The following is a 21785-nucleotide window of genomic DNA, read 5'->3' on the forward strand; positions in this document are numbered from 1 at the left end:
AAAGTCCGCGATGGAGTGGAGCAGCGAAAGTCGAAGCGCGATATAGCGAGGGATCACTGTATTCTGTTTTTTCTTTTTTTCATTTTTTGATAACCTTAACTTTAAATTTAAACTTTGGCAGTTTACTGCTTATCTTTTCACCATTTTAGGTCATTCATTAGTGACACTCTAATTTTGCAAAGTGATGAGTTTTCACCACGATGTGGACATGGTACTATGTATCCTAAATGGTGAATTTTGTGAAGTGGCGGATTATGTGGGTTCCAGAATGATGAATGGAGGGCTGAATATGATGCAACTGGTCATCAAAGTTCAAGGAAGAGACGTAAACATATTTAACGTGCATATGTTCATCATGTGGGTCACCCACTCAGAAGGATATTCTACTTACTCACCATTTGCCACTTTTGGTTAATGGGTCTGACATTACAGCTTCACCTTTTTTCCTCCTCTTTAAAGCCTATAATAACAATTACAACTCTTCCATCAACAGAGGTTTACTTCCTCTGCTCTAAAATTATTAATTATGTGACACTGCCCATGTACTGTCACCTGCTAACTAGCAGAATATCAGTGCTCCAATCAAACAGGATCCCATAAATGTGGTTGCTAACACTGTCTGCACATGTGGTTTGTGTTACGGTCTGTGTGTAAGCTTCCTGTGGTAAATATAAACAAGGTTTACAGTGCTTGCCTCCTCAAGTGAGCAATATAGCAAAATTGTGCAGCAAGTCTATTAAACAAGCAAGAGAAATATTAGTATTAGCTGTAAAGCAACTAGGACAGAGAGGGCATGAATGCCACAAGTTAATTGTATCCTGTCATAGTGTACCTTCATATAAATAAGATAAGAATAAACGCATATTTTGTTATGGATTAAAAGAAAAGAGGAAGGGACAAAATTATCTATTCCACTACTGCTTCAAGACAGTTACTCATGAATGGAATCAAAATTTCAAGCAGCATTATGACAAAAATAAATGGAAAATACATTTTCAAATGCTGGAAGAACTTTTTCAGCTGATTTAAATATGAAGGATGTTCCACAAAATAGCGATGACTTCAGGAAAGAGACCGCATCACAAAAAAGCTAGAGAATGTACAATGCTATTTGTGCAAATAAAAGCAATCCTTTATTTTCAAGCAAAACTAATTTTAGGATTGTGAAGGTAATAAAGCGCAGTAGCATTAGACAGTTGTTTTTTTGTTTGTTGTGATGTTTGTACTTGTGTTTTTTTTTTTCTATTAATAAAAATGCTTGGAAATATTTAACATTCTAAATTTTAATTTATTTTTTGACAGTGGTGGAAAGGATAGTTGCTACAATATGATGCAGTGCATAGCTGCTGGGCATGAGATTGTGGCCTTGGCTAACCTACAGCCAGAGAAAAAAGGTTGGTATTTTTTTTTTACCATATTTTTGTTAAGCATAAGGGCAAAGAAACCTGATTTTAACAAGAACACAATTTATATAATGTTTGGCTGTGTTCTCAATGTATGTTTTAGTGACTTTTTTTGTTTGAAAAGGTACAAAACACAAATACAGGATTTTAGTTACTATCAATCTTTTTGTGACGTTTAATATAACGAACATAGGTCAAACTTGATATATAGTATAGAGTATTGGACACTGGAATAATTGCTGTCTTTCTGGAACATTTTTTCTTGTCCACTCTATCATGGTATGATAAACTTGAAACATTAAACAGATATCTATGGTGGCTCTAATGTTCCATTCCATTTTTTTAATAATCCAGATAATTTGTTTTCCATCTTTCCCTGTAGCCAACAGTGTTTTTCCCTGTTTGTGAGCGTTTTTTGCTATAGATTTTTAAAAGGGCACTCATTGGCATTTACAAACACAAAACTGCATCCAGCAAATCACTGTGATAAAATCACACCAGTTCATGTTTTGTCATAGCATGTCACAGAGTGCTTTAACAAAGTCACTAGAGGTGTCCCATTATAGACATGGTGATAACAGATACACATTGCAACTGTCTGCAACTTGCTGTTATTTTTCTAAAGATTATGTCAATAAAAGCAATAATGGTGGAAAAAACTAGTGGGACACTGTCTTAATGGAACATACTTTATTGCCTTTATTTTGTTTAACTTGCTTTTTAAAATTCCAAAACCTAAATTGTGCTTTTTTTTAACCAGCTGCCAGTTAATAAGTACTGAGAGTTGTGCAGGAAAGTGTGAATCAAGCAAACTGCAAATTTGATCTTTTGGATTTTGAACAGGATTCTTGACCAATGAATGAGGATGGAGGAAGGTCTCTAATTGAAAAGCTAGAATTCACATGAAGACACTGCTCTCATGTTCTGGAAGGCTTATATTTAATATTATTTTTGCAAAAAAATACATACTGTATGTCTTGGATGTTGTGAGTCTACAACTGAATAACTGACATATGGATTATGTGAAATTAAAAACTTGTGATTTTTTTTTTGTTGAGATTTGAGGTTTTTTTTTTTTTTTTTTAATTTTATTGATTTTATTGTAATCATTCCATACAAATAGATCAATTTTTACAAACAAAAAAGGATTGAAAACAAATCAACCCCTACCCCTAAGAGATTTGATGTTTTAATATTAATTGTTGCTGTATAGTGTTGGTTCCCTCTAGTAGCTATTGAAACACCATTGTATTACAAGGTTTATCATTGGTTTCCATGAAAACATGAGATTAAAAGTTTTTTCTTGGACATACTTACTCTGTGTTGTTTGTGATTAACATAGAGAAATGATCCTTTTTGGGTGGAGTTTTCTTATAATTACAAATGTTATTTGAGTCTGAAATGCTATTACATATGTATTTAAATACATTCATTGTTGGTAAGGTATAGAAGACATAGATGAAGGGACTTTTTAGTGTATGACTGTGGGAACTGAGTTAGTTTATAACCAGATTTTGTGTGTAAGCAGTGTTAATTTTGTTGTTAAAAACTAAGACGAAAAATACTTGTCAATGACAATTTTTCATTGACGAAAGCTATGACAAATGCTTATAAAATCATTGTTAATGAAAAATAAACCAAACGAAAATGTTATAAACAGATAACTGCACAAAGAGTGATGTGAGGCTCATTGCACATCTGTATTTCACAGCCAACAAATAATGAGCATGAATGTAAAGGTGCAATTTTAAAAACTTGTGTGCACGCTTCTAATTGGATAACACTGGTTTGGGTGCTGTCACGAAATCATCGTATTACCCAGAATCCTGCTCCACTATGTTCCACTATGTGGGTCAACATGGTTCTCGGGCGAAATAAGCAGATGATATAGACCAGTTTAATTATAATGATGAAGATAAAACCCAGTGTAAGCCATATGTACATTTACAATATGACAAAACAACATTGCATCATTCCTGAATACGAATTTGTAAACACTAAATTTGCATTATTCATTTGGAATTTGAGAACAAACTAATGTTTATGAGCAAACCCTAAAATGTGGAGAATGTAATAAAAGTACTTATGTAATATATTTATTTTTGGTAAAATATTATAGCAGCATAACTAAGGCATGTTGAAGGCCAGAAAACTGTGATGATAGACCAGAGCTGCCATTATCTGACCAAGGTCTTTTGACATAAATCTTTTTTACACCTACTGTTCATTTTATCTTTAACTAGCTCCGCCCACATAGTATTGAAACAGGACAAACTTTAAAAATCAATAAACAGGTATCGCTAGCTAAGTGGAGGCAAGGTACGTTCTAAAATGTGGCGACAGATAGACCAACTCGAACGGAGGCTGGCGCGTGAGTGAAGAGGGCCCCATCTGGCACCCCACTCCTGATGTCACGCTTCCCTCTTCCCTTGGTCTCCAGCCTTGGTATCGGATCAGCGTGAATAAATTGCTCCTGCAAGTAAACTATGATATTTAGCGTGATGAGAGAAGTCACAAAAGTATCCGGAATGTTCAAGCAAATTATAGAAAAAAACACGATCTAAATCAATTAAGTAGTTCTCTCTTGAAAAGCGGACAGACAGACGTTGAATTTTATGTGTATAGAGATAATCACTTCGTGTCATTTGGCTTATTAGTGTAATAGTTTAGAGGTACAGTATATTTTGTGCATAGTCCTATCCATCTTATTTTGTCTGTTTGACTAATTTTACCTTTCTAGACTACATTGTTTATTTTTTGTCAACTAAAACTAGACAAAAACAGCAATAATTAATAAAATGAGACTAAAATTAGCAATTAGAAGACTAAAAGTAAAACAGAATGTATTGTCAAAATTAAAAAGTTGGAACTTGCATTGATCAATGTCCTTCAATGGGAATTCGGCAAAAATGCGTAATGCTTTTACTTATTTTAAAGATAGTTTCAAAATAATTACAAAATTATATTATAGCAGTATTAATGTACCATGAATCACAATACACAAATAATTTAAACTAAACTGAGCCAAAAACAATGATAGCATCGTACGTGTTTTTTTTTTTTTTTTTTTTTTTTTTTGGTACGGTGCTTGTGGGAGGTGTTTTCTGCAAAAAAGAAAATTAAGATTAAAATTATAAAATGAAAGTGCAGTCTCTTTTGCAAATTCATTTTAAAAGACTGCACAAGAATGCTGCAAAAATTAAAAATAAAAAGAAATAACCCCATTTGCCATTTTATTTTAAGTCTGAACATCAATAAAGCTGCAAAGTAAAAGTAAAATGCATTTCCTCTTTGTATTTTCATTTTCAAGTTCTCAACATGCAAATAATGTGAGTCAATGGGCGGGGCTTTGCGCCTCGATTTCCTTCAATTCTTTCTCCTTCATAGCTGTACAGTGATCCCTCGCTATATCACGCTTCGTCTTTCGTGGCTTCACTCCATCGCGGATTTTAAATGTAAGCATATGTGAATATATATCGTGGATTTTTCACTGCTTCGCGGATGTCTGCGGTCTACAGTACGTGTGCTTCCTCAGTTGATTTGCCCATTTGAATTCAAACAAGGGACGCTATTGGCGGATGGCTGAGAAGCTACCCAATCGGAGCCTTCGGTTAAGTTCCTGTGTGCTGCTGATTGGCTCAGCAACGGAGTGCTGCATTAACCAGGAAATCTAATCTACGCACGTTACTGCTACTGCTGCAGGAGCCGTGTCCAAGCGCCAACAGAAGATGCAAATGATTGCAGAAAAGGTAAAAGTTTTGGATATGTTGAAGGAAGGAAACGGCTACACCGCTGCAGGACACCATTACAGCATCAATGAGTCCACGATTCTTTTTATTTAAAAAGGAGGAAAAGCATATAAGATCTACGGCCGCAGTGTCCTTTAACCAGGGTGCAAAACGAGTTGCAAGTGGCCGTGATAAGGCAGTAGTCTGGATGGAATCTGCTTTAGGGATTTGGATTGAAGAGTGATGGAAGAAGTACAACGGCGGTGCTAAACAGTCGCCTGAAGAGGCTCCTTTAGAAGAGCTGTAACACTATCCTTTGTAGTGCAGTAAAATTAAACTCATCGTTATCGGACAAGTCGTTGTGTCATTGTTGGTGAGTAACCATAATTAATTATTTACGTACAGTACTTATTACATGTACATAGTTTAGTGTCACTGTACACACATTTTACTGTATACAATTTTTCTTGCATTGTACGTATTTATTGCTGGTGGCCTGTCTGTCGTAATGGCTGTAACATATGTGATATCGGAGACGCTCGATATCTTTAAAATAATATTTAGGTTTTACTGTATGTAAACTGTGTTTACATACATAATTTCAACGAATCTTACCTAATATCTAAGAGAATACAAAGGGTTTATGCTGTATAATTGTGCGTGAAATGTTTATAATAGTGTGGGAGAGTTTATAAGGGCTTAAAATATATAAAAATAACCATATAAACATATGGTTTCTACTTCGCGGATTTTCTTATTTCGCGGGTGGCTCTGGAACGCAACCCCCGCGATGGAGGAGGGATTACTGTAGAACCACTTCAATCAACAGAATACATCTTACTTTGAAATTTGTTTAATTCGCGTGATTTTGATCTTCACATTGACATTGTCTCAGAAAATCCGAAAATCTCACATAATTGTAGTTCTGAATTAATGTGCTAATTAATTAAAATATTTAACATGACAGAAATGAGCTTTTACTGCGTCATAATTTACATTTATTTACACTAAAGTGGAAATGGGATGCTTTGTATTTTTGTAATATTATAGTGTAGAGTCGGCACTAAGTCCCTCAATGGCTGGATTCGCTGCTCTTTACGTGGTTCTTTGAGTGGCTCACTATCCTTATTAGGGATGCTTGCCTTTTGCCACAATAGTTGGAAAAGCCTGTGCAACTGTACAGAGTTGCTTGCAGTATGGGGGTGAAAAGATCAAAATCACTTGAATTAAACACAGTCAAAATGAGAAGTATTCGATCTATCGAAGTGGCTCTACAGTAGGGATTAGTAGATCGATACCACAGTAATTGATACTTCGATACTCAAACTGTACTCATTTGGTATTGATTACTCTTTTTTTCTGAAAGATATGGTAGCAAGGTTCTTGCAAAGGCATAGAATGTATTAACACACTTTTCGTGCTCATGTACTGAAATGAGCAGAGGCAGTGTGACGCAAGAGCACCATAAACCCACACCCCTTGCACAAGTGCAGTCTGTGATGGGCTCTTGTCCTGTCCATGGATTGTTGCTGCCTTGCACCTGCTGAGGCAAAACAGATTAAGCATAAAAATGTCAGTGTTATTTTTTCTAAATACAAATATAAAACTTAACTAAATGTAAAGCTAATAGATAGATAGATAGATAGATATGACAAAACCTTTCTTGATTAAACAGAATAACAGAATATTATAGAAAATACAAATGTGGGGACATAATTTTTTTGTAAATGTTAATGTTCTAAGAGAATCAGTAAAAGTACGTTTGTGAAGTGATTGCTTGTTTTCCATTTATTAAACAAATAACCAAATCTTTATGAAAACATAAGTTCATGTTATCTTTATTACGTTTGTAAGTTTATTTTTTGTGACCCTTATACTTCCTCTGTGGAGTTTACATGTTGTCCCTGTGGTTGCATAAGTTTCCTCCCACAGTCCAAAGACATACAGGTTAGGTGAACTGGAAAAGCTAAATTGGCCATAGCATGTGTATCATGTGTTCACCCTGCAATGGATGGGCACCCTGTCCAGGGTTTGTTAATGCCTTGCGTCCTATATCGGCTAGGATAGGCGCCGACACCCTCCCTTAGCCCTGGTCATGAGTAAACGGGTTAGAAAATGACATGTTCATTGTATTAATATATTTTTTGTAATAAATTTGTTATGATTACCTTTTATACAGTGTTGTGATAATTGTTAATTTAAGTACAGACTGGCCCATGAACCATTCATAAACACAATCATCATTTGAAAACAAATTCCTATTCTTTTAAGAAAATACTCAATATTGGTATTGGAAATCTGACACACAAAATACATGGATCGTTATTTATTTCAAAAATAGTGGCATTGCCTGTCCTTACTTTACAGCTACTGTACAAAGCACAAAGAATAGTGGGAAACCGAGGTGTAAAGCCATGCCTAATGATCTGAGCTATTTGCATGTTGAAAACTTGAAAATGCAAAGGAGAAATGCATTTTACTTTTTGTTTTTGCAGCTTTATTGCTGTTCAGACTAAACATGAAATGTCAAATGGGGTTATTTCATTTTATTTTTAATTTTTGCAGCATTCTTGCATGTAGACTTTGAAAATGAAATTTCAAAAGGTATTTAATTTAATTTTTGCAGTATTCTTTCACACAGACTTTGAAAATGAAATTACAAAAGAGAGATTGCGTTTTCATTTTATTAATTTAATTTTCAGTTTTCCTTTTTGCAGAAAATTCCTCCCATACAGTACTTAATGCAGTCTGAAAATACATAGTGGTAGATTTTCATGCTAGCATTATCTGGTGGTTTTCAGAAATGTACTGTCTTCTCCTGAGGAATCACTCCGTGTCACTTCCCCCTTTCCAGCAGCTGTACTACCTCTGAAGGCATGGGTGGATGCATAGTTAGGATGCAAGGATTTAGAAGTGGAAGCGTCTACTGCTAGCTGCCAATGTAATTGCTTATTTGTGATCGAGTTTGCGTGTGATCGTGCATGCTGCAAGTTATATTTGTTGACGCATGTGACCAACAGCACAAAATAATTGAAAAGCCTGAGTACTATAGTTCCTCAACATAAGCAGTGGTTCTACATATTCATTTGCATCAAATGTAGTTTGCTTTGTTCATAAGGAAAGAAAAAATAAAACTGAAGCTGCTAGATTAAAACATATTGAAATTTATTGGAAAGAAAATTTTGGGGTTTTATGTGCTTGTTTGAATCTGCAAAAATGCTATACATTGAGTCTGCTATAAACCATACTAAAACCCCACTCTCCTTTAGACATTTGCTTCTTCAAAAAGAACCAAATTGTAATCTTGATTTTCTTTATGATTTTTGACCTCATTGGATACTCTGTGGTATAATGAAACATAAACATTTTGCATACATTCTTATGTGAAAGATTAACTTCACTATCACATTTGTATATTATTGCTTATAAGTAACTACTTAAGTTTTCAGAGTTCAAATTAAAATCTAATTATTGGTTAGGGAGAGGAGAAAAAGAGTCTCTTTCTAGTTTCTACCTCATCATTTTACACCGTGCAGTATAACATTTCCTATTGTTTAAAATCTTGTGAAATAATGAACATTAAGCTCATTGTGTTCTCAGAATTTTTTTTGACTATTTAAGTCTTTATCATTTGCCTGCTTAGACATCCCATTTTAATGACAACTTTCAATTTGAAGTTATTTGATGCTGTAAATAACCTGTAACATTAACTTGCAATCATAGTTGTTTCAAATTTTATGTGAAGGTTTGCAATTAATAATTGTATACATTTAAGGTGATACTTGTAGAATTGTGTTTCTTATAGATGAACTGGACAGTTACATGTATCAGACAGTTGGCCATGAAGCAATAGACTTATATGCTGAAGCTATGGACTTGCCAATGTACAGGCGCACTATTCAGGGTACAAGTTTGGTGATTGGAAAAGATTACAATCAACAAGATGGAGATGAAGTAGAAGATCTTTACCAGCTCCTGAAACTTGTTAAGGTACAAAACTTTTTCTCTAAATTATTATTAGATGTAAACTACGAATGTTGTATGTAACTTTTACATTACTTTTTTGCAAATTATATCTGTATTAAACTTTGCTACTGTTAGCTTCAGTATGCTGTATGTATATTTTGGATCTGTCACGAGTGGCTTGGCGGGCGTTTGCTGTCTAAAGACAATATTTTAGGTTTGTTGAAGCTATTTCTCCATGACATATAAATAAATTTATTGTTACTAACACAAATAACCGATCATTTTATTTGTGTATTTTAATAGTTCTTTAAAAAAAGAACGTATCAAGTTTATGGAAGGCTCACTATATTTCCCATGGACTACTATGATAAATGTCTGCATATCATGATTGATTTTGAATTTTAAATTTATAAAATGGGATTATATCATGGATAAGGTCTACCTTCTGGGCCACTTAAAATGAAAGATATGGGTTGTTTGTTGACCTCCGTGATAGCCAAACAATACTCGAATGATAATATCATGTTCCTCCAGGTATTGATAGATTGCTTAACATCATTAATTATTAGAATTCTAAAAATACCAGGCCCATAAGAGCAAATATAAGACAACTGAAATGTATAGCTATAACCAGGGACTTTTCTGCAATGTAACGTCAGTGCCAGTGAAAAAGTAAGAGACTTTTGGATTGCACTGCAACTAGTTTGCTTCTTAGCATACAGTCAATTAAGAACATTAGGTCAATGAATAACTGCGTATATATGGTAGCTACGTATAATCCTCAACAGAACAATATTCACCACACATGCACAAATACCCCCAAGGTTTACATTGGTGGTTACATGCATATTTATAGCGGTGAGGCATATTTGGAATTCCTCTGATTTATATAATGGAAGTCTATAAAACTTCACAGGTGAATTGACCTTCTTGTTTAAACAAGAAAATATTTTTTACCTGCTTTTCTTTAACTTTAAATCTTTATTTGTAATTGTCTCTTTTTGGGACACTTGAGTATGTTAATATCACAAGAAATACAATTTTAATCAGTGAATCACTTGTTACTTGGCTGGATTTGTGACCAATGGATGAGGGGAGGAGGTTCTTCAATTCAAATGCTCATCCATGCTTGAGTGCATTTCTTTTTCATTTACAAGAACATTTTTTCTATAAAAGTTTAGTAATAATAAATGTGTTGGGGACATTGTGAACATACAACTGATTGACCTGGCCTTTAGATTACATGACATGAGTAATGTGCCGTTTTTCTTGAATGTTTTTGATATTGTTTGCTGCTGTCCTGCGTTGGTTGCCATAGATTCACATCCAAGCTGAAAGCTTGTGACCTATGTTTACCATCAAACAAGAGATTAAAAATTTTTATCATCCATTAGCTGCAAATCTATATGAGTAAGAAACATTAAAAATATAATTTTTAGGTGAAATATTGCTTTAAAGGAGGTAAGTTAAGCTCAAGTAGTGGTTGTCTGTGATCTGATTGTGAAGGGAATGGCATGAAAATGTATATAGAAAGGTGTAAGAGATTCTAATATTATGATGATTTGTAATGAGAGGACAAGAAGGGAAATCCTTTTGCAGAGAAAAGAAAGAGAAAAAAACAAAAATATCAGAAAACACAATATCCCAGAAAAAGAAAACTAGTTGTGGAGTAAATGACCAGAGAAGGCTCCTCCAGCCCCAAACCTGCCACATAATAAAGCAATAAGGTAAGCGTCTCTGGAGCAAAAAAACTAAGAAGTATAAAGGGAATAGACAGAAATTTAGCGGGCAGTGTCAAGGCAGGACAAATCCTTAGCATATAGCGTGCAGCACATTGTGCATGTGTAAAGAGATTCTCTAACCCGTCCCCGGCCCCATGTGACATGAAACGTAAACCATTCATTTCAGTAAACCTCTCTTTTTGTAAAAGGAATATCGAGTGCATAAAACTGATAAAGTCAATATAGTAATAAGCTACAATTGTTAGAAGTGAAAAATGAAACTTAAAGTAAAAATAATGACAAATATAAGTATATATACAAGTATAACATTATGATAGGGACTGCAACTTTGTGAAAGTTATTGTAAATTAATCGAATAAGGTAAGTTCTGGTTGAAATAAAGAAGCTAATTGCTTCAAGGTCTCTTCTAGGATTAGTAGTACTAGCGTGTTGTACCGTGTTAGCCATTATGAATGTAGAGAAAAGCCAAGCGCAATGACACCTTTTATTGGCTAACTAAAAAGATTACAATATGCAAGCTTTCGAGGCAACTCAGGCCCCTTCTTGATTACATCTTGCCTGAAGAAGGGGCCTGAGTTGCCTCGAAAGCTTGTAGGATTAGTAAACAGTTGTCTAGCCCCAGCGTAGGAGAGATGCACCTTTGAAAGGTAGGGAAGAAAAGTGGAAATACTGCTCTTATGAGCACTTTTAGAATCCGGAGATATTGCCTGTGTAGTCTGAACTCTGTAAAGGAAAGAACTTTCCATCCCTTGAAGAACAATTTTGGGACTTCATTATCCCCTGTAAAATGTTCGGCTACGCTGAAAATTCTTTTGTAAACCTGTGCTAAGAAGTCTTTGCAAATTTGTGCACAAATGAATAAGTTAGGTTTATGCATGTTATCTTGTGAAAGTGCTTTAAACTTTACTTGTTTCACAGACGTTCTTTGCAGATTATTGGGTTCATGTTAAAAACTGTAAAGCTGTATTTTCTATTCTGGTGGCACTGTATACCAAATATTTTGAATCATCTTAATGTTAAACCAGATGTCAATTTGTAGCTTTCTTCAGAAAAAACACTAGTCCTCTTATTAGGTGAGTCAGAAATATTTTAAAATGTGTGATTTACTAGCTGTTTTCAGTGATTATGCACTCAAGCATCCATTAGAAAATTACGTGAGTAAAATAGAAGAATCTGGGCGGCACGGTGGAGCAGTGGGTAGCGCTGCTGCCTCGCAGTTGGGAGACCTGGGGACCTGGGTTCGCTTCCCGGGTCCTCCCTGTGTGGAGTTTGCATGTTCTCCCCGTGTCTGTGTGGGTTTCCTCCGGGCGTTCCGCTTTCCTCCCACAGTCCAAAGACATGCAGGTTAGGTGGATTGGCGATTCTAAATTGGCCCTAGTGTGTGCTTGGTGTGTGGGTGTGTTTGTGTGTGTTCTGCGGTGGGTTGGCACCCTCCTCGGGATTGTTTCCTGCCTTGTGCCCTGTGTTGGCTGGGATTGGCTCCAGCAGACCCCCGTGACCCTGTGTTCGGATTCAGCGGGTTGGAAAATGGATGGATGGGTGGAAATATAAGGATCTGTCTTGTGAGCCATGAGTTTTAAAGGTTTGGAACCTCTGGTCAATGTTATGCACATTGATTCCAGTGCCACATTTCAAGTGTAATCAAGAGGTTCTTTTTACATATAGCAATGCTAATTAAAGTACAGGATGATTCAATCGTTGACATTTGCTTCTGCCATTATCCACTGAAGAGTTTGCCTGAGCCTAGGACTTTAATATTTTGGGTACATTTTTTATTTTTAGTGTTTCAGCAGTATATTTTATTTGTATGTCATTCTTTGGTATATTTTTACTGTACTGTATATGTAATTAGTGCGTGGTGCACTGGACATACGTCTATGACTGCCAGTTAGTTTAGCTTCTTGAGTTTTATATACACTATAAGAGCAGTCCAGAGTATGTTAACAAAATTGATGGGAGCACAAGTAGAATTTACTGATGCTAATGAGGCACTTTAAGCTATGATTTTAAAAATACTTTTTGTGGTATTGTTTATGATTAAAAAAAATATATAAAAAATGTATAATAATACTTATATGTAAAATTCAAGTTTAAAAAAAGTAAAAAAAAAAAAAATCATCTTTATATAAAGTGCAAAAATTGCTCATGTCCTTCATATTGTCTTTAGCAGTAGGCTGTGTTAGCCATTATGAAGAAAGGGCCTGAGCTGCATCTAAAGCTTGCATATTGCTATCTATTCAGTTAGCCAGTAAAAGGTGTCATTTTACTTGACTTCTTTTTGCATCCTGTATATTGTGAAATTCAAATTGATGATAAGACGGAGGGGATGCAGTATCAGTAGGACATAGAAGGTACCAGTGAATGGGTTTAAGAAAAATAAAGCAAATGCCGAAAAAAAAAATAATTAGGAATATGTGTATATTTTCTCATCTTAATCTGTTAACAAGAATGAAAAGATTACTGTTTTTCAGGTTTATACAGATAAATATCTAGAAAATCTTATATTGAACTAAAAGGATAGTGTTATTTTTCTATCTGTTTTTGAACACTAGCTGATGCTTCTTTTGTTGTTGGTGTTAGGGTCAAGCGGACTGTGGTAATTGGCTTTACTTTGAAACACTACTACACTACAAACCTCTTTCAGACAGCTTACAGGCTTCAAACTGATTACAAGTTTGTATAGTGAGTGCAGGCTGTTGAGGCAGGGTTGAAAGCAACTTTTTACCTACATTTTTAGGTAGCACATCCTTAGACATTACAAAATAGGAGGTTGTACAAAGTTCAGAAAGTCAAACAAAACACCTGCATTAGATTACATATTTTGAATTGGTATTGCATCCTAGATAATTGTAATGTAATATAAAGGAAGAGAGTCTGTTATAATCCCAAAGAACTGTATAAAATGCTATGAACACGGCATTTTTTTTGTATTCACAGCAGATGCTGACCAGTCATAGACAAGTAGTTGTAACCTTTCAGCATTAAGTGCTGTGTACCTGGATGTCTGCTCTGCTTTTTTTTTATGTCATTATTTCAATACACTGAAGAAAGCAAACTACACTGAGAAAAGATGCAAATAATATTAAAGCATCAGAAGAGTGTTATGCACTTAAAGCTATAACAAAAATAGAAATATTTTAAAATATCTTATACATGTAAAAAATCATACTTTTGTACTTTTCTGAATGCAAAACAAAAAAAAAGAGAATAAAAGACCAGCAAATAACATGAGATCAATTGTAATCAATTACTGTCACTGGTTGTGAACAAAATCCTGCAGCTACTCAGTGTACCTAGTACAGAGTTTTGGAACCACTGAGCTAGAGGGTATTAAATGAATTGTGATATACCTGGAATGGCTTGAATTTACAATTGATTGTACAATTACATCAGCAGTCCTAAGAGGAAACGTTGAATCTCTTGTAACTATCTGTTGAAAATGATGTGAACTTCCTGATGAGTGTGCAGAGTTTCCCTGTTTCTGCAAAAGACAAGAAACAGCTAAACAGTGTTTTGACCTACTTCTTAACATGTCAGGTGTTACATTCCCAGTATGGATTCACTCTAAGTAAAACCCTATGGACTTTTTTTCTGACATATCACACCCTGCCCATTCTGTGTTTATTCTCTCCCTCTCTGATTCAGTTAGGACTAGGGCTGCCATGTTTCATGACAGTTGTTAGATCCATCAACTTAGCATATTGATCTTCCAGACAAATTGCATACAGTGGCCTTATTAGTGACAAAAGTATGTAACATATAACTTTACTATATAAACATCAATACACTGAAAATATTATAGAAGATTTTGGAAAAATACTGGGTTTTGCCACATTAAATGCTTATTTTAGTATCTTTGCCTGCATGTAAAACATGACTGTTCTGTGTTGTTCATTCATTCAATTTACAACATTCTTTTCTCCATCATTCTAAGAGGGGTCATAACTCAGGAAAGGATATCACAACAGTGTTTATGAAATCAACTGAGGGAAAAGGAGACCGGGCAACCCAGTGAATCAATGCAAAATGAAAGTACGTCAACAGAGAGAGCGCTAATAATTTTTCTAATTCTTGAATGATGACAGAAGCAGGGCAAGTGTTTAATCACAGTAAGAGTCATAAAGCAAAAGTTCCTGGTTTAGTTCATCTTTGCCAAAGACCTTTGATGATGTAATTGCTTTTTATGGGACTGTCTGGTGTTTCTTTATTCCTTCTATCAGTTGCTGGAATATTTTCATATATTAGTATGAAAATATATATACTCAAGGAGTGGGTATTTTTGATGTTATCATAGAAGACCCAGGATGACTGACACACCGGCCACGGTGGATGGTTCCTTACCTTGCCAGGAAGTCATAATAAAGGAAGGGCACGGATGGAATGGGCATCCCGAATGGGTTTGTCAGTGGTACCTTTCTTGGTTGCAAGGTCATTATAAGATGTGGAAAGACATGCATCCTGGTTGGGTTGGTTGCTGGTACATTTGCCTTACCCAAAGTCCATAATGGAATGACACAGGGAGACTGCTACCTGGGGCAATATATTCCACCTACACACAGGGTAGCAGCATCCATCTGGTGCATGTACACCCACAGGGCATATTAGGACCTGTAGCACTGAGGTGCAGCCTTGTAGGGGTACTTAGGTACCGCCAGGGGAACATCCCCACTACTTTGGAACCAGGAAGTGCTTCAGACATGCAATTCTATGGCACTGTATGTACTCCTGGGTCCGGCATAAAAGAAGCCGCTTCCTTTACATCAAGGAGTCACTGTCAGGAGGAGGTTGACAAGACTTGCTTGGAGGAGAGTGGAGGTGGAAAAGAAAAAGAACAAATGGAACTGAACTGTGACTGATTCATGCCGTGATAAAACCCTGTAAGGTACTTTGCTTTGAATAAAATATTCTTTCCTTGAACCTGTAACTGTGTGGTTTGGTTGTGTTATGATGTTTGGGGTGTAGGTGTGACCCCCTATAGGTCACAATGTATACATTTAAGCATTTTGTTTAAATATGGTATTTAGTATTCGTGATGTTGTTTGTCTTCTTCCAAACTACTTTTGCATTTTGGTTGTTTATATCTATTGCTAATTTAAAGTATGGATTGTTGATTCGTCTTCTTCTCTAGTTTACTTTTTTGTAATATTATCAGTTTCAGCTGAGAAAATTTAGTTATTTTCCAAGCAAAAAGTTTAAATTGTCCTGTCTTGAGTATGCAATTTTAATTCATAACAAAGTTCAATTGTATTTAGACTTGCTTTATCCTCTTCAGGAGGGAATAATGTTTTACTTGAAGAGTTTGTTAAAGTTCTGTGTAATTGTGATTCTTGAATATTTGAGTTTAGGTAGCACAGTGAATGAAAACTCTACTGATATAGAGAGTTGAGCATTACTATTTACAGGAAATAATACAGTTTTACTTACATTTATTTTGTTCTGAAGTTTTCCAGTTCTCCATTATCCATAGGAGTTGAAGTAGAATGTCTGTTTAGAATCCTGACACTACAATAGGTTTAAGGAGACCTTTTGCTCTGAACATCTTGTTTTTCTGATGTTGGTAAGGTTTGTGTTACGTTCTGTGAAACATTTAAAGGTGTTACTTTTATTTTAACAAATACTTTTGCTTGGAGTATAGATTTATTGTACTAGAGCAATGATTCTAGGCGATTAGTGTTCATGACATTTTATTTTTTAAGAAACAATATAAATAACTATATATTAGGTAAACCTTTATTATGTTGGAGGAAATTTTGTTTGTGGTAGGAAAGTACAAAACATTTCTACACAGATACCAAAAAATAAGCCAACAGCTATAGTATTAACATTGTTACCCATATGATTTCTACGAATAAGAATAGTGAACTCTTAACAGTACACAATGATGATTTAGAATTGAGCAGGATTCCTACATCTATTAGAATTTAAATGTATTACACTTAGCTCGTGGGGGCCTAAATTTGCACCCTGATGGCAGCAAGTGAAATTTAGGAAGCAGATAATGGATCTTGTTTGGCACAGTTAAGGTGATCTTACTAACTTGTTTGTGATACAATAGGGTGAGATTGAACTTCTGCAGATCAATAATTTTACCACTCATTTTTTAACAATGCCATTTAGACAATTTGTGTTCTTAATGGTGAGGATTCCAAACCATCATATACAAGCAGATATTAAAATAGATTTGATTGAAGACTCGGGGGGGGGGGGGGGAAGTGCCCACTTTTAAAACCATTGCATTTTCTAGGAAATAATAGAAAAGAATCGGTTCCTAGATACAGTGGAACCTCGGTTCACGACCATAATTCATTCCAAAACTCTGGTCGTGAACCGAAGCAATTTCCCCAATAGGATTGTATGTAAATACAATGAATCCGTTCCAGACCATACGAACTGTATGTAAATATATATTTTTTTTTAAGTTCCATCCAGCACAAATATAGTTAATTAAACCATGGAATGCACAGCGTAATAGTAAACTAAATGTAAAAACATTGAATAACACTGAGAAAACCTTGAACAACAGAGAAAACTAACACTGCAATAGTTCGTGCTATAGCGCTACCAACCGCTGGCTAAAACACTTTTTTTTATGAGTTTTAAGCACAGGAAAAAAATAAACATTTGAAAAAATCCGTAATTTAATAAACCACCAAGAAAAGTAACATTGCAACAATGCACGCTACGAACCGATCGCTGTAAACAGAAGTGAAAACAAAATCAAGCCCAGTGCATTCTTTAACTGCCTTCCTACCTTATGCGTCCAGCTCTCTCTCTCGCGCTGCCTGTGTGTGTGCGCCGTCTCTCTCTCACGCTGCCTGTGTGTGTGTGTGTGTGTGTGTGTGTGTGTGTGTGTGTGTGTACGCGGCTCTCTCTCTCGCACTGCCTCTGTGTGTGTGTGTGTGTGTGTGTCACACTCTCTCGCTCTTTCGCTCTCTCTCTTGCTTGCTGTACAGGAAATGCACAGGGAGAGACTGAACATGTACAAACCGAAAGGGAACCGAGTGTGTGGTCGTGAACCGAGGCAAAAGTTTGGCAAACTTTTTGATCGTAAACCGATTTGTTCGTGTACCGAGACGTTCTTGAACTGAGGTTCCACTGTATATGTATTGCTTCACCATGTCCTCATTCTGCCTTTTAATTGTTGTTGAAAGAGGGAGAGAAGGGAAACACTCATATTCTATAGCCAAATCCATGGTTTTAGGGAAGTTTAGCTGTAAACAAGCTCATCAAGAATAGGTCCGCGACTGTCCTCCTTATTTTGCAACAGACTTGTAATTGCAAAGTTTGTTTTTTTTTTTTTTTTTTTTTTTTGCAGATTTCAAAATATCCCTGTCCTTATGTGAATTCATGTAGTTATTTGCATGCAAAATAAGCAGAATTGGAGACAGATTGAGGATCCAGTAGATTAGGGTCAGAACAAAATTTATCAATCAATTATTAAGGGAAATGTGAGGTTGAATTCTATTAAAATCTGACGAGAAATCTTGAAATAGCAATCTTGTGTGAGTCTTTGATTCTAAGTACTCATAGGCCAGATTCACAGAAGCATACCCTCCATCCTGTTTGCTTTGTATGCAAATTGGTAAGGGTCCAGATAGGCCTGAGTTTTATTTAGCAGCTCGTTCTTAATCAACATCAGAAAAGATTTCAGGAAATGAGAATTTAAGGCCACAGGTCTGAAGTAATTTAAGGCTTTTGGATATTCATTTTTTTTCTTTTAGTTTGTTGAAAGACTGCAGCAGCATTTCTGCTGATATCCCAGTCGTCCAGGTTTCATCAAATGTTGAATAGTTTTCATAGTTGTAGTTTATGATGTAAATGTTGATCATATTTCATAATCAATATTTAACCTTCTTTGATTGGTAGCTATCAATTATTAAAAAGAGACACCCTAAGCAATAATACATAAAATTGTGGAGAGATTTATTTACTAGAAAAAGTTATTTATGCATTTTGCTTGTAATTTGCTTTAATGCAAAGTGAAAATACTTCATAAGCTGTGTCTGTACTTTACTGAAAAGTATTATAGGCATTTCTGTTGTGAAAAGTCAAGCAAAATGGCACATTTTATTGGCTAACTAAAAAGATTACAAAATGCAAGCATTCAAGGCAACTAAGGCCCCTTCTTCAGGCAAGATGAAGAAGGGGCCAGAGTTGCCTCAAAAGCTAGCATATTGTAATCTTTTTAGTTAGCCAATAAAAGATGTCATTTCGCTTGACTTCTCATTACATTCATAATGGCTAACATGGTACAGCACCCTAGTACTACAGGCATTTCTGTTTAAAAGTAGGGGCATATCTACATGCTTAGATGTCAGTTTTCTGTGCAGTCTGTTAACTGTCAGGCTGCAGTTGAATTCTCTGTCAGTGCTACAGGTGTGTTCAGGTGGCCTCTTGTCTTGGTTAAAGTGCCTATTAAATCTGCCATTAATTTTGACTGGCAGTGCTTGGGTCAAACATGCTTCTGAAGCCTGATTCACAGAAGAATGTGAATTAGCAACCACAGTGTTGTAAGCAAATATGAGTCCGTTCTCAGTACAGGCTTAACGAGAATTGCTGGAGTCCAGCCTCGCAAGTATCATGTTTGTTTTGTATGTTGTAATGAATTGTATATGTTCTTCTTTTTATTTTAGCACAGTATTACATGGTTTGCAGAAAATGTCATCACCCTTTCATTTGAAATTCTTCCAACCCATGCTACATTTACAAGATGCTTCCGTTTCCCTGAAGGAATCTGTTCTGCTTTCGCATGTAAAATAATCTGATGGGTATATTAAATACTTCCCTTGAGTGTTTGCTTAAATTAACAGAATGTCTCAAAGTATGTATGTATCAGTTGTTGCAGTTCAGGAAGGCAACTGACTTGTACAGTGCACATCAAATAAATTCTAAAATAAATAAGATTGGTTTAAAATCTCCACAAATATTAGTTAAATAATGGTTAATTGAAGTTTCCCTAGTTTTACACTGTGCTTATTATAATGGTACGCGATATGTATTAATTTTTTAATGATCACTCAACAGGATTAATCATTTTTAGAATATTCCATAGAGATGTGTATTCCATGTCCACAATTATTAGTCTCTGTAAAGAAGTTTGTCTGACAGCATTTATTCTTATTTAACAAAGCCATCAGACCCATTGTAAAGATTGGTCTGTAACTGGTAGTTCTGCAGTCAAATGCTGCATGATTTCAGGATCACAGTAGCTGCGCAACTGCACCATAGCACTGATGCAGCATGATTTTTTCAATCAAGAAATAGTACATTTTTGTGTAAGAATGATGCCCTGAAGCCTAGATGAATACATATTGTTGCATTAAGATGTTTTGTAAATTTAGAAGTCTTGAATTTCTCTATTATATGTCTTCTGTGAAATATCAGTAATGACCACTTAGAACTAAATTATGTCCTACTTCCTTTTAAATTTGTGCACATTAATATTGAACTCTTTAAAGCATACACCATTAGTGCTAACATTCAGCATCAATGGTGGGAAGTCAGTTGATAGCAAGGCTAGTCTTTTTATTGTCATAGATGGATACTCAAGAATTGAAATGGAAAATGTTTTTCTCATGTGAAAACGGTTTTTTTAAAGAGCTTGGTTGAAGGCATACCATCATCTCAAAAGCATAATATCACTTTAGAACTAATTTAAATAAGTGAGGTAATACAGGGAAAATAAAAACTCAAAAGAGGGGGATCTGTCGCGTTTGCCATGTTTTCCATTTTTCAATACCTGGTTGATTGTCTTTGTGACTTTTGAATTTTATCTGACAGTACTTTCATACTGATAACCAGACTGATAGTCAGCTGTGGCAACTCAGAAGGTATTAGCTGGATGGCTGCCTTAGATATGGCAAAATGACAAATCAACTCCTTTGTCTGGATTTTTCTCTAAAACATGTTTCTATGCTTCTGTGTTGTTTTTACATAAGTAGGAAGAGAAATAAATTAATCACTCAATTAATTATTACTTTTGTCTTTAGGAGTGTCTGTAATTATTTAAATAATTGGGTAAATCTCCCACTTTCCTTACCTTTCTTTGTAGCAGGTATTCTCTTGCCATTAGACTTGTATCAAGGTATATGAAGCTCACTAGTTTTAAAAAACATAACAGTACAATTTATTGAATAACACAAGGATTATAGAAACTTGATAACTGCATATATATCAACATAGAAAATAGGATGCAAGACAGAAAAGACATATATATATATATATATATATATATATATATATATATATATATATATATATATATATATATATATATATATATATATATTATATAATATAGAAGATGCAGGCTGTTTACTAGCTATTTAGAGTTTTAATTTACCCTGCCACAGATAAATTGTTTTATGAAACTAGGCTTTAAGGATAGTGTCTGATGTTGTTGTGTGGTGTTATTTCTGCTGTTGCTCTTGGTTGGAGTAGAGGATTCTACTTGTGTTGGAGTGCACTCTTAGTTTTGCTGCATCATTCTTTGTATGTGGTTTGGTGTGATGCTTTCTTCCTCATAACACTGTTATGTGATTTGCTGTGTCCTGTACAGTCCTCATAGAGAAAAGTGTCAGAAAGAGTACCACAAGTGTTTAGGCCCTGAAGAGAGCTAGATTTGTACATCCCCGTTAAATCTACTATCTTAACAGGCCTTGTGTGTCACTATAAACTCTGGTAAAATGGGCAATGCTCACCTTGTCCCACACATATTGTGGTAATTTGAGCACATCAGCCAGGAATCATGGAGAAATTAAATGCAATGTTCAGTAAATTAGTATATCAGTGTTTTAGTTTGCTTATACTTTTGCTAATCATCGTTCAGGAAGAATTATTGGTGTTCATGCAGATGATCAGATAAATGCATGCCAATCTTCAGGGGATGGGAAATGGTTTTAAATTTGCCCATCCTGAAAATTGAGATGATTGATAGTGTTTACTAT

The 21785-nt window shown here is 35.2% G+C and overlaps 1 protein-coding gene across 1 annotated transcript in view; it reads left to right on the forward strand.

Moving 5' to 3' along the window:
• The window catches only part of dph6 (diphthamine biosynthesis 6), a 357108-nt gene that overhangs the window by 23104 nt on the left and 312219 nt on the right, over positions 1-21785 (forward strand). Inside the window, exons 2-3 of the mRNA XM_051919800.1 lie at positions 1303-1394; positions 8937-9121. Of these exons, the coding sequence (XP_051775760.1) occupies positions 1303-1394; positions 8937-9121 (277 nt within the window). The remainder of the gene's footprint in view (positions 1-1302; positions 1395-8936; positions 9122-21785) is intronic.

This window comes from Erpetoichthys calabaricus, chromosome 16, assembly GCF_900747795.2.
Source record: "Erpetoichthys calabaricus chromosome 16, fErpCal1.3, whole genome shotgun sequence".
Taxonomy (NCBI): Eukaryota; Metazoa; Chordata; class Cladistia; order Polypteriformes; family Polypteridae; genus Erpetoichthys; species Erpetoichthys calabaricus.